This window comes from Notolepis coatsorum, assembly GCF_963971535.1.
Source record: "Notolepis coatsorum genome assembly, chromosome: 13".
In the NCBI taxonomy this organism is placed as follows: Eukaryota; Metazoa; Chordata; class Actinopteri; order Aulopiformes; family Paralepididae; genus Notolepis; species Notolepis coatsorum.
In genome coordinates this window covers 127,249,966-127,263,404 of record NC_140177.1, presented here as the reverse complement: position 1 = coordinate 127,263,404, position 13,439 = coordinate 127,249,966, and the positions used below count along the sequence as shown (strand labels likewise).

General features: G+C 41.9%; 1 protein-coding gene across 1 annotated transcript in view; it reads left to right on the top strand.

The window, feature by feature from the left end:
* The window catches only part of LOC311239495 (supervillin-like), a gene marked incomplete at its 5' end in the record, with an annotated part of 302,875 nt that overhangs the window by 206,346 nt on the left and 83,090 nt on the right, over positions 1-13,439 (top strand). Inside the window, 3 exons of the mRNA XM_084327801.1 lie at positions 2,133-2,280; positions 12,575-12,720; positions 13,135-13,310. Coding sequence (XP_084183927.1) covers positions 2,133-2,280; positions 12,575-12,720; positions 13,135-13,310 — 470 coding nt within the window. The remainder of the gene's footprint in view (positions 1-2,132; positions 2,281-12,574; positions 12,721-13,134; positions 13,311-13,439) is intronic.

The window sequence follows — 13,439 nt, the reverse complement described above, 5'->3', positions numbered from 1 at the left end:
GAATTGTGCATAGGCAAACATTATCGGGTCTTGAATGTCTCGATGCGGGCGATAGCCATAGCCTGCTAGTTAACTCGATGCTAGCACGCAAGCTAGTGATGAAACCAGCCCGTACACTCGCATCTGAAATGAACATTGTCCAGCTAGCTCGCTAGCTATCATAGAGGCGACGCACACGTACGACCATGAGGTCAGCATTTAGCAAGTCACAGAAGTCATTGGGCATGACAACCAGCATTTGTGCGTAGTCCGCCCTATCAATGTATCTAGGTCCACCACATCAAGTCACTCACCCGACATAGCTATCAAGCCACCGTCTCGGCTAACCCCCTTAGATATTCCTCCGCCTTGGCCAACGTCCAAAATGAGCGACGGTCATCGCCCTTGCACCGCACAGACAATCTTGCGGGGGCAAATAGTGTAGGCCTCATGCCCAGTTCCCATAGCCTGGCCATGACCACTTTGTATTTGCTTCTCTCCGCTTGAACCACTGGCGTGAAGTCCTCGAAAATGGCCACTTTGTGATTGCCGAGACAGAGTTCCCCCCTCCTGGCACGGGCCGACCGCATGATGAGTTCCCTCTGTTGTAGCCTGTTTAGCTTTACAATGATGGGCCTCGGCTCCCTGCTCACACCAGGACTGGCCTTGCCCGCTCTGTAGGCCGATTCACACACAGGAGGGTCGGAGAGGACTTCCTTCCCCAGTAGCTTCTGCAGTAGCTCCGGTACACCGACAATCCTGATGTTGTATCGTCTCTCCCGGGACTGCATATCCATAATCACCGACTGTAGTTGGGAAACGTCAGCCTGCCTAGCCAGCAGGGAGCTCTCCAGACCAGCCACCCTCTCGCTCTGTTGAGAGGCCTCTGTCGTTAGCGAGGCTAGCTCGTTAGCATTAGCCGCGGTGGTAGCGTGTAACGACTCCATCTCTTCTCTCATCGGGGCGACCGCCAGCCTGATTTCCTCCGATATTACCCGATGAAAGGTATCAAACAGCTCCGCCTGCGCTTTCCTTTGTGCCTCAGCGAACCGTTCCTCAAAGTCCGCATGGAGTTTGGTCACGACCGAGAGAATTTCACTAATTTCTGGTGACAGCGAGGACGGGCCCGGTGTCATTTTGCCGGCTGGGGTGCTCGAGGCTCTGGTTCCCATTGACATCGTGAAAAATTGAAGAAAGGTCGACGAAAGTAGTAGATACTCGACCACTAAACAAAATAAAAATAAAATAAAGACTAGTGGGGTGACAAGTGTATTTCGCACAATAATAGGGAGCTCCCGTGAAAACGTAACCTACTCCATGAACGCCTGGCTCCGCCCCCGGCGGACTCCTACATTCCTAAAGCGCCCAGCAGTAGCAGGGAACGAAACAATTGCACTGCTGTGATATACAAGATACAAGATATACAATACATGGTCCTTCAGCATATACAATAAACATATATTTAATCCTCTATTTATATATGTTAATGCTTAATATATTACATCATACAAGTGCCATAAGACAGAGAGAGAACAGGATGTCAATATAAAAAGGATCACTGTTTGTGGCACTTCAACACCCCCTCTGTCATCCTGGTTCTCCTGACTCCTGGAGTCCTGAAGCACGGTCACTGTCCTAATAACGTCTGTGAGGGGGAACGGGATGGCAATTGCTGGGTCACTGTAGTTTGTGGCACTTCAACACCTTTGTACACCGCTTTGAGGAGGGCTTTATTTGAGAAAATTCTAATTGTAAATCCGGATTTGTTTTGGCAGTCTGAGAATTGTATGTTGAGTTGTTTTTTTGTGGAGGATTTTTTGGAGAAAGCATGGCACTTGAGACAAAACACACTATATCCTATATAATTGTATTTGAATTCCTCTTGTTTCTTTGTTTATATACATTGCGTACAGCTTGTGTTATATTACGTTTTCTTGTATTTTCTTGTTCTTGTGGCCATCTTGGTCAATGTCATTTGTCAAGTAATTGGTCAAGTATATTATTATATACTTATTGTTATGTGTCTTGTAAGCCCATATGGGCTGGGCATACACCTGTATGTAAGACACGGAAATAAAAAACATCAAATCAAATCAAAAAGTCTTGAGCACTGTTTTTATATTTAAAACATGCCCTATGTTTGTTCTATACAGGCGTCCGAGTTGGCCACCTTCATCCAGACTAAGAGGGACCTGGGTTGCAGAGCTAGCCAGGTCCAGACCATCGAGGAGGGGGTCGACTCACAGGGTCCTGATTCCCAGGAGTTCTGGAAGGTGCTGGGAGGACAGGCCACCTACCAACGTAAGGAACGGGCTCTTTCTATTTCTCAAAGCTTAACAGATAAGATAATGAGATGAACTACCGGTATATTATTTAGAGTCGCTGTCGGCAACAAAGCATGACAATAGTAGTAGTAGTAGTAGTAGTAGTAGTTTATTTTTTTCAGTCATCAAAAAAAAGTACAATATACATCATCATTTATCAATATTTGATTTTTTACAGTGACTGAAAAAGGCACAGACTGAAGCATAGTGCTTATATGTGCCTGTCCTATATTCTTACCAACATTTTTTTATTTTTTTTACTCCAAAACAGTATTATAAAGAAAAGAAAAGGAAAAAAGCAAGCAAAACAGTGTTTTTCACCCTTATAGTTTTTCAAAATTTAGCATTAAAAAAAATTAAATAAAAAATACAAAAATGTAGATTCCAAAACAGTATTCTAAAAGAAAAAAGAAAAAAAGCAAACAAAACAGTGTTATTCACCCTTGTATTTTTCAAAAATTGCTTTACAAACCTTTTTCTTAAAAACCAAAATCGAATTACTCATTCTTAACTGTATATCCGCATTGTTCCACAAGTTAACCCCAATAATAGAAATACACCTCCTTTTAATCCCTTTCTTAGCTTTCTGAACAGTAAATTTACAAATATCTCTCAAATCATATTTTCTTTCATGTGTTGAAAAAAACCTTTGCACCCCACCTGGGAGTAACTTTGCTTTAGCTCTGTACATTATTTGCATATTTTTATAGTAAACCAAATCATTAAATTTCATAATATGAGACTTTATAAACAATGGATTTGTGTGTTCATAGTAACCAGCCTTGAAAAGGTTCCGAATAGCCCGCTTTTGCAGTACGACTATTGGATTTACTGTATTTTTAAATGTCGACCCCCATACTTCCACACAGTAAGAAATGTAAGGAAGTATAAGTGAGCAGTAAATTATGTGCAAGGCTTTGTAGTTTAATATATCCTTACATTTATACAATATTGCTACTGACTTAGATATTTTTCCTTGAATATAGTTAACATGTTGTTTCCATGTTAATTTCTGGTCAATAACTACCCCTAGAAATTTTATCTCAAAAACTCTTTCTATTTTTACATCACATATTATCTATCTCCCCCTCTATTTCTTTTCGATTTCCAAAAACCATAAATTTAGTTTTCTTAATATTGAGAGACAATTTATTAACATCAAACCAAGTTTTGAGAGTTTCAAGCTCTCTTTCAATATCAGGCAAAAGTTCCTTTAAATTACTTCCTGAGCAATATAAATTTGTATCATCTGCAAAAATAACAAACTTTAACAGTTCAGCAACATTGCACATATCATTAATAGAGTTAAGTCGCTGTCGGCAACAAAGCATGACAATCACTCAAGCAGCAACAGACCATAGTCATAGAGCTATAAAAGAGGAATCAAGATAAGCTTAACCTCTTAAGCCCTAGCCATATTTTCAGAATCTTCGCCTAAAAGTACATACCCAAGTAAATGGAAGATTGCTCCACTTGCATGTTCTTGGTATATAGGGACATCTATGGACCTCAGAGAATGTATTCCCAATATTGTGTCTGTTACTATGCTTGAGTAAATTGTAATGAACCAAAGGAGAATATCAATTATTATTATTATTATTATTATTATTAGGATAAGGATGATTATTATTAGATCAAGTGTACAAAAAATCTAAGAAAATTAACAAAGGGCAGATGATTTACAGGGTTTTTTGTAGATACAGTACTGAATTTTGTCATCCTGACACACACCGGAAATGTGAATATAGAATACCAGGTCTATAAATTACCTTATTATGGCCAAGTCATACATCTATGGATGTGTGAAATCTACTGTAAGTACAGTTACTTTTGTATAATGTCCATAGCTCTGGCATTTTTTATCAGATTGCGACACGTTTTTTTCCTAGACGTTCACAGAAAGGTAAAGAAACAATATACGTTGTATTTTATGGCAATAGCGTTGAGGTTTGTTCGACCCATGAGATATAAACATGATATTCACGTCAATATATGTACGAGAAAAAATGGTTAGGCTGCCTATGTGTGAGCTGGGTAGTGTAGTTTTATGAAATGTAGACATCCATCGAAAGCCCTGGGTCTCCTCTTTCTACTACAACGATTTCAAGACGGCTTCCTGTCCTCGCATCTAAATTATCTGGTTTCCGATGCAATGCATTTAAGCTCATATTTAGATAATAACACTTAAAATCATTGCTAAACAAATGTAGTGCTGAAAATATACACTTTGACTGCTGTTTTGATATGGTTAGGGTCTTTACTCTTGGCTACATTTGAAAAAGAAACACAACATGACTATAGTCTGTATTGATCTATTTATGACGTGAATTAAATGTCGGTGCCGCTAGATGCTCGCAAAGTGCCGTGACTTTCGTGCGTTCCGCGCACAGGCACGTTAACACCTTCGGGGCCAACCACGTATATATACGTGTTTCGGATCCAACGCTTGAGGGCCAACCATGTATATATATACGTTAGTGTTGTCAAAAATATCGATTTTTCTATACATATCGATTCTGAATATTTAAAACAGTTTCGATACTAATTTCCCGCAATATCAATACTTTCTGCACTATCGATACCAGCTGGCACGCTGTCTTCTCTCATCCTACAGCAAGTTGTTGATGCACACACACGCTGCTCCCAGTGCATTGCCCCTGCCCCTCCCCCTCCTCCCCACAGACCTGTCTAGTGTCAACATCTCTCATTCGCTCTGAAGAGAGCAAGAGTGCAGCTCCTCTTTCAACATCACTTGAAAATGGCAGAGTAAACTATTCACTTTAGATAAAAGCACGAGGCATTGTCTAACGTTATGTAGCTGACTAGCTGGCTAGCTACTGATAGCTCATATCAACGGCTGATACCACCATTGGAGTTCGTTTTTGCAGCTGCTGCTAGCTAGCATTAGCCACCCAGCAACTGTAGCCAGCTAATATGGTCTGTGCTGGCTGCATCTTTTAATTCGCAATGGAGTGGAGCCAACTAACTGTACAAATCGATGTGATTGGCTGAGACTGTATTTTGTACGGTTGGCTGGCTGGCTGTTGTGGATTGGGGTAGCCAGCTAGCTGGCTGGAAGTTCGTAGTGCAGTAGCCGGCTAGCTGGCTGTTGTTAAAGGTAGCCAGCTGGCACTTCGTAGTGCAGTAGCTGGCTATCTGGCTTTTGTTAAAGGTAGCCAGCTGGCAGTTCGTAGTGCAGTAGCTGGCTATCTGGCTGTTGTTAAAGGTAGCCAGCTGGCAGTTCGTAGTGCAGTAGCTGGCTAGCTGGCTTTTGTTAAAGGTAGCCAGCTGGCAGTTCGTAGTGCAGTAGCTGGCTTTTGTTAAAGGTAGCCAGCTGGCAGTTCGTAGTGCAGTAGCTGGCTAGCTGGCTTTTGTTAAAGGTAGCCAGCTGGCAGTTCGTAGTGCAGTAGCTGGCTAGCTGGCTTTTGTTAAAGGTAGCCAGCTGGCAGTTCGTAGTGCAGTAGCTGGCTAGCTGGCTTTTGTTAAAGGTAGCCAGCTGGCAGTTCGTAGTGCAGTAGCTGGCTGGTTAACGTTGGCCTATATAGCTGTAACTGAACGCCAATGATGCTAGCCTTATGTGATCTTATGAGTTTCAGTTCATAGGAAAATACTTTCACTATAATGGTCAGAAGTAAATTAACTTAGATGCTGTTATGCTTAACACGCATTCCTGGTGAATTGAAAATGGGGGACCCTGATGTAAACAAGACTAAAGTATTTTTCTGGTCTGCATCCTCTTAGCAGTTGTTTTGTATTGAGCCGTACTGTATTGTACCCATTCTGCAATCTGTTAATAAAGTTCTCAATCAAAGTACTATTAACATGACTTAATTTCTAAGATTAGATTAGATAATTTAGTTATTTTTAAATGTCTGATCTAAAGAGAAACAAAGGCTTTTAAAAGTGTTATATTTCTCTTCTCTTATAATACCAGAGAGAAGGTGAGGAGAAACCGACCAGCAACAAGAAATTTAATAAAGAAATTTACATTTAAGATTAAAATCTTTTCCCTGTGGTATCGAAAATGGTATCGAATATCGATACTTTTCAAGGTATCGTATCGAAGTTAGAAATTCCAGTATCGTGACAACACTAATATACGTGGTAAGGTTGTTTTGGCTTTTATTCCATTGTAATATCCTACTCAATGTCACAGAGCGGCACTGCAGATTTACCCTACTCTTGGAATTCAGAAAAGTGCATTACCGTCCAGAACCTCGTAAGGGCGCTGTCTCGATAATGCAGTGTTCCCTGTTACAGACCGGTATTTTAATTTTTTTTTATCATGAATGGATTTTTTTTTTGCCTGAAGGCCTCTACATGCTACAGCAACTTCAAAGCAACTTCAACACAACATCAGCGCGATTTCAACGCAGTTGTTGTAGAGCAGGGGTGGCCAACCTTTTTTGAACCAAGATCTACTTTTTTATTTACCACCTAGCCCGAGAGCTACCAGCCAAAATTGTATATTGTAAGCCGTCATTTGAGGCTTTATAAAAGCAGCATAATGAACACAAATCTGTCAGTGCCGAGTCCGACCTCATCTTAAATAACAAACAGCATTGCTTGTTGTAGTTAACAAGGAGAGGAAGAGTTGATTTAGCAAAAAAAAGAAAAATAAATAAAAATTTTATAATAAAATTTTATTAATTAAGATCTACTTGAAATCAGCCCGCGATCTACCTGTCGATCGCGATCGACTGGTTGGGCACCACTGTTGTAGAGGGTCTTGTAGACTGTGTTGTGAGGATGTTGCGTACCTTTCACCCAAATCTAATCTAAACAACCGCTGCGTTGATATTGCGTAGCAGTGATTGGTTGGTTAGCGAATGGGGGCGGGGCTGTCATAGAATAATATTGGTCCCGCAGAGAATACCATCCTCCATTGTTGTAACCAGCCAGCGTTGATGCTAAATAATTAGCGTCACATAGCTGGCCTTTTTCTGAAAACCCAAGCACATATTGTTCCATAGCATACGCCTTCAGTTGATCATGACAAATCCTCTCTTACCTTGACGATTAAAAAGCCTCCATAATTTAGTAAATAAAGCTGTAGCCAGCCAGCTAGCATTGGTGCTATTCAAAATGCTATCCACATTAGCTACATAGCTAACCAACTAAATACAATGGTATCCTGAGGTAACGTTAAATACAACATTTGCTAGTCGAAATGACTGGACACACACAGGGACAAGTTAAACATCAATCAATTAATTTATTCCAACAGGTAGTACTTTGAGCTGCATGTGAGCCGAGGTTTTTCTCTCCTCTCCGTTGGAGACTAATGTTACGTTAGCTCGAAAAGCACAGAAACGGGCAACAGAAGTTAAGCTGCTAGCAACAGACACTATAACACTTCCGGTCGGGGGATTTCAAAATAAAAGAGCGACGTCTAAAAGCACCGGAAATACGTTTATTTTGTACATTATCTAACGTTAACACGAACCTAAACTAACTTTAGTTAAACTAACTTTGCGCATCGATGTTGCAGAAGCATAAAGGCAGAATGTCTGCAACACCGTTGCTTTGTCGATGTTGTGTTGCAGTTGCTTTGAAGTTTCTGTAGCATGCAGAGGCCTTAAAGCTATGCGTGTAGCCGATGGCCTGGAATAGTTTTTGGGACGCTGAATTCAGTATGCAGTAAAGGAATATAGCATCAGCCAATGGACATATGGATCTACCAGATGGCGATCGATAACTGGGAAATCCTTTTTGCCGTCCAACCGGCCACAGGTAAGAGCGATTTGACGTCAATTTCAGCTTGGTCGGGCCTTGCTTTGATAGCCATCCACCCGGTCAGCGAATGAGGCTACTGAGGCTAATGCCGTTATTGGTAATCAATAATCAGAAACGACGTCCCCCGCCCCCCCCCCCTTTCATGCATTCATGGTGGACCATGATACCGACAATATGCATTTTGAGTTTTAGCTCTAGCTTGTCTATAGCCGAAACGCCATTCGATTTAACGTTATTAGCTTAGCGCCCTGTATCTCGCCTACCAGGAAATACCCCAGAACATTCTGCTATAACGTTGATTGATTGATTGATTGATTGATTGAAAAGTGTATTAACAGATTGCAGAATGGGTACAGTACAGTACAGCTAAATACATACAATTGTTAAGGGGATGCAGACCAGAGAAAGAAAGACTTTCGTCTTGTTTACATCAGGGTCCCCCATTTTCAATTCATCGTTCATATTCAAGACGCTATCAAATGAGAACGTATTGATGACATTTTCTTTTATTTAAGGCATATTGAAGGGACGGTTTATAGTGTCAATTGACAATGACAATGGACAGATAGCAATAATATAAAGTATAGATTTAGCTCTACAAACACCCTCATGCATAGTTAAACCATGTTATGATAAGCTGGCCTTATAGAGTGGGCCCCTCTAATCCCTGTGGCCGTCAATGTGTTAAGAGGTTGGGAGAGGCATCTATTTTGGACTATTTTTTATAAAATTTTATTTTAAGTTTTACGGTATTCACATATCAAAAGAGTTAGCAATGTGTACAGATATTGAGCAATATGTGCATAATGAGCAGATGTCATCTGGTTCACATACATTTGATCAGGAGGGGATGGAGGGTGTTGTATGTGGTTCAGTAAGGAGGGGATGGAAGGTATTGTATGTGGTTCAGTAAGCAGCATAGACCACCGGGGGATGGAGGGTATTGTATGTGGTTCAGTAAAGCATAGACCACCGGGGGATGGAGGGTGTTGTATGTGGCTCAGTAAGCAGAGGCCACCGGGGGATGGAGGGTATTGTATGTGGTTCAGTAAAGCATAGACCACCGGGGGATGGAGGATATTGTATGTGGTTCAGTAAGCAGAGACCACCGGGGGATGGAGGGTGTTGTATGTGGTTCAGTAAGCAACATAGACCACCGGGGGATGGAGGGTGTTGTATGTGGTTCAGTAAGCAGCATAGACCACCGGGGGATGGAGGGTGTTGTATGTGGTTCAGTAAGCAGCATAGACCACCGGGGGATGGAGGGTGTTGTATGTGGTTCAGTAAGCAGCATAGACCACCGGGGGATGGAGGGTGTTGTATGTGGTTCAGTAAGCAGCATAGACCACCGGGGGATGGAGGGTGTTGTATGTGGTTCAGTAAGCAGCATAGACCACCGGGGGATGGAGGGTATTGTATGTGGTTCAGTAAAGCATAGACCACCGGGGGATGGAGGGTGTTGTATGTGGTTCAGTAAGCAGCATAGACCACCGGGGGATGGAGGGTGTTGTATGTGGTTCAGTAAGCAGCATAGACCACCGGGGGATGGAGGGTGTTGTATGTGGTTCAGTAAGCAGCATAGACCACCGGGGGATGGAGGGTGTTGTATGTGGTTCAGTAAGCAGCATAGACCACCGGGGGATGGAGGGTATTGTATGTGGTTCAGTAAAGCATAGACCACCGGGGGATGGAGGGTGTTGTATGTGGTTCAGTAAAGCATAGACCACCGGGGGATGGATGATATTGTATGTGGTTCAGTAAGCAGAGACCACCGGGGGATGGAGGGTGTTGTATGTGGTTCAGTAAGCAACATAGACCACCGGGGGATGGAGGGTGTTGTATGTGGTTCAGTAAGCAGCATAGACCACCGGGGGATGGAGGGTGTTGTATGTGGTTCAGTAAGCAGCATAGACCACCGGGGGATGGAGGGTGTTGTATGTGGTTCAATAAGCAGCATAGACCACCGGGGGATGGAGGGTGTTGTATGTGGTTCAGTAAGCAGCATAGACCACCGCAACACTTCCGGTATTTTCAGCTCATGGAAGAGAGAGTGGGGGGATAAAATTAATGAGTGTTGATGAGAGCCTTGACGTAAGTGGTTGTAGCTACGGCTGTGGGGGTGCTGGAGACACGATCCAATATAAATTTATATTCGCCTGAGTCTCCTGAACACGGAGAGACCAACTGCAAGTCGATCGGCACTTTCTCTGCCGAGCTATAGACACTTTTCCGCACATACTTCCCAAACTCTGCATGCGCAGATTGATAAACCGTGATCAACCTAGAAGACACTCCCTGGGAAATCTGCGCATGCAGAGTTATCCCCCCCCATCCATGAGCAGTGGTCTACGCAGTGTCCATGTATTCTTTAGTGTGTGTGTATCTAACATGTATTCTTTAGTGTGTGTGTGTGTGTGTGTGTGTGTGTGTGTGTGTGTGTGTGTGTGTGTGTGTGTGTGTGTGTGTGTGTGTGTGTGTGTGTGTGTGTGTGTGTGTGTGTGTGTGTGTGTGTGTATCTAACATGTATTCTTTAGTGTGTGTGTCTGTGTGTATCTAACATGTATTCTTTAGTGTGTGTGTGTATATCTAAAGTGTATTCTTTAGTGTGTGTGTATCTAACATGTATTCTTTAGTGTGTGTGTATCTAACATGTATTCTTTAGTGTGTGTGTGTGTGTGTATCTAACATGTATTCTTTAGTGTGTGTGTATCTAACATGTATTCTTTAGTGTGTGTGTGTGTGTGTGTGTGTGTGTGTGTGTGTGTGTATCTAACATGTATTCTTTAGTGTGTGTATCTAATATGTATTATTTAGTGTGTGTGTCTCTAACATGTATTCTTTAGTGTGTGTGTGTGTATCTAACATGTATTCTTTAGTGTGTGTGTGTGTATCTAACATGTATTCTTCAGTGTGTGTGTCTCTTAGTGTGTGTTATCTCTTAGTGTGTGTGTATCTAACATGTATTCTTCAGTGTGTGTATCTAACATGTATTCTTCAGTGTGTGTGTCTCTTAGTGTGTGTATCTCTTAGTGTGTGTGTATCTAACATGTATTCTTTAGTGTGTGTGTGTGTGTGTGTGTGTGTATCTAACATGTATTCTTTAGTGTGTGTGTCTCTTAGTGTGTGTATCTCTTAGTGTGTGTGTATCTAACATGTATTCTTCAGTGTGTGTGTCTCTTAGTGTGTGTATCTCTTAGTGTGTGTGTATCTAACATGTATTATTCAGTGTGTGTGTCTCTTAGTGTGTGTATCTCTTAGTGTGTGTGTGTATCTAACATGTATACTTTAGTGTGTGTATCTAACATGTATTCTTCAGTGTGTGTGTGTCTCTTAGTGTGTGTATCTCTTAGTGTGTGTGTCATGTATTATTCAGTGTGTGTGTCTCTTAGTGTGTGTATCTCTTAATGTGTGTATCTAACATGTATTATTCAGTGTGTGTGTCTCTTAGTGTGTGTATCTAACATGTATTCTTCAGTGTGTGTGTCTCTTAGTGTGTGTATCTAACATGTATTCTTCAGTGTGTGTGTGTGTATCTAACATGTATTCTTCAGTGTGTGTGTCTCTTAGTGTGTGTTATCTCTTAGTGTGTGTGTATCTAACATGTATTCTTCAGTGTGTGTGTCTCTTAGTGTGTGTATCTCTTAGTGTGTGTGTATCTAACATGTATTCTTTAGTGTGTGTGTGTGTGTGTGTGTGTGTATCTAACATGTATTCTTTAGTGTGTGTGTGTGTGTGTGTGTGTGTATCTAACATGTATTCTTTAGTGTGTGTGTGTATCTAATATGTATTATTTAGTGTGTGTGTCTCTAACATGTATTCTTTAGTGTGTGTGTGTGTATCTAACATGTATTCTTTAGTGTGTGTGTGTGTATCTAACATGTATTCTTCAGTGTGTGTGTGTCTCTTAGTGTGTGTTATCTCTTAGTGTGTGTGTATCTAACATGTATTCTTCAGTGTGTGTATCTAACATGTATTCTTCAGTGTGTGTGTCTCTTAGTGTGTGTATCTAACATGTATTCTTCAGTGTGTGTGTCTCTTAGTGTGTGTATCTCTTAGTGTGTGTGTATCTAACATGTATTATTCAGTGTGTGTGTGTCTCTTAGTGTGTGTATCTCTTAGTGTGTGGGTGTATCTAACATGTATTCTTTAGTGTGTGTATCTAACATGTATTCTTCAGTGTGTGTGTGTCTCTTAGTGTGTGTGTCTCTTAGTGTGTGTATCTCTTAGTGTGTGTGTGTCATGTATTATTCAGTGTGTGTGTCTCTTAGTGTGTGTATCTCTTAATGTGTGTGTATCTAACATGTATTATTCAGTGTGTGTGTCTCTTAGTGTGTGTATCTAACATGTATTCTTCAGTGTGTGTGTCTCTTAGTGTGTGTATCTAACATGTATTCTTCAGTGTGTGTGTCTCTTAGTGTGTGTATCTAACATGTATTCTTCAGTGTGTGTGTCTCTTAGTGTGTGTATCTAACATGTATTCTTCAGTGTGTGTGTCTCTCAGTGTGTGTATCTCTAACACGTGTTGTGTCTCACAGCTGCAGGTCCCCCAGAGGAGGACGAGCAGTTTGAGAACGCCATCGTGGAGACCAACTGTATCTTCAGGCTGCTGGACGACAAGCTGGTGCCTGATGACGAGGAGTGGGGGAAGGTCCCCGGCTGCTCGCTGCTGGAGGCCAAGCAGGTCTGTGGAGCTTCACACTCCAGCTGAGAAATACTGATGATTCCATACAATAAGACAGAGGGGTGCTTGGCAATTCTAGTTCAATTATGGAGAATAACATTTTTGTAAATTGAGAAAAAGTTAATAATATACCTTTTATGTCAATAGCAGTATCTTTATTATGCATAACAGAACACTACCTGTATTAGTTGTGTCTGTCTGTCTGTCTGTCTGTCTGTCTGTCTGTCTGTCTGTCTGTCTGTCTGTCTGTCTGTCTGTCTGTCTGTCTGTCTGTCTGTCTGTCTGTCTGTCTGTCTGTCTGTCTGTACATGTACTTTATACGTGACAAATAAAAACAAACGTGAACTTGAAACTTGCCATACCGCCGGTGTCCACTGTCACTATAGCTGTCGTTGTATGCCGCGTCCCCCGCAGGTCCTGGTGTTTGACTTCGGCAGCGAGGTGTACGTGTGGCACGGGAAGGAGGTGACGCTGGCGCAGAGGAAGGTGGCCTTCCAGCTCGCCAAGCACCTGTGGAACGGCACCTTCGACTACACCTGCTGCGACATCAACCCCCTGGACCCTGGGGGCTGCAACAAGCTCATCCCCAGGTCAGTCCCACGGACGCCGCCTTGCTGCCTACGGACCCACATGCGCATGTACAGAGTTAATTATATTGTTATTTTGTTTACACTGCCTATTTTTATAATAGTTTTATTTTTACTTCTCCACTGTACTAT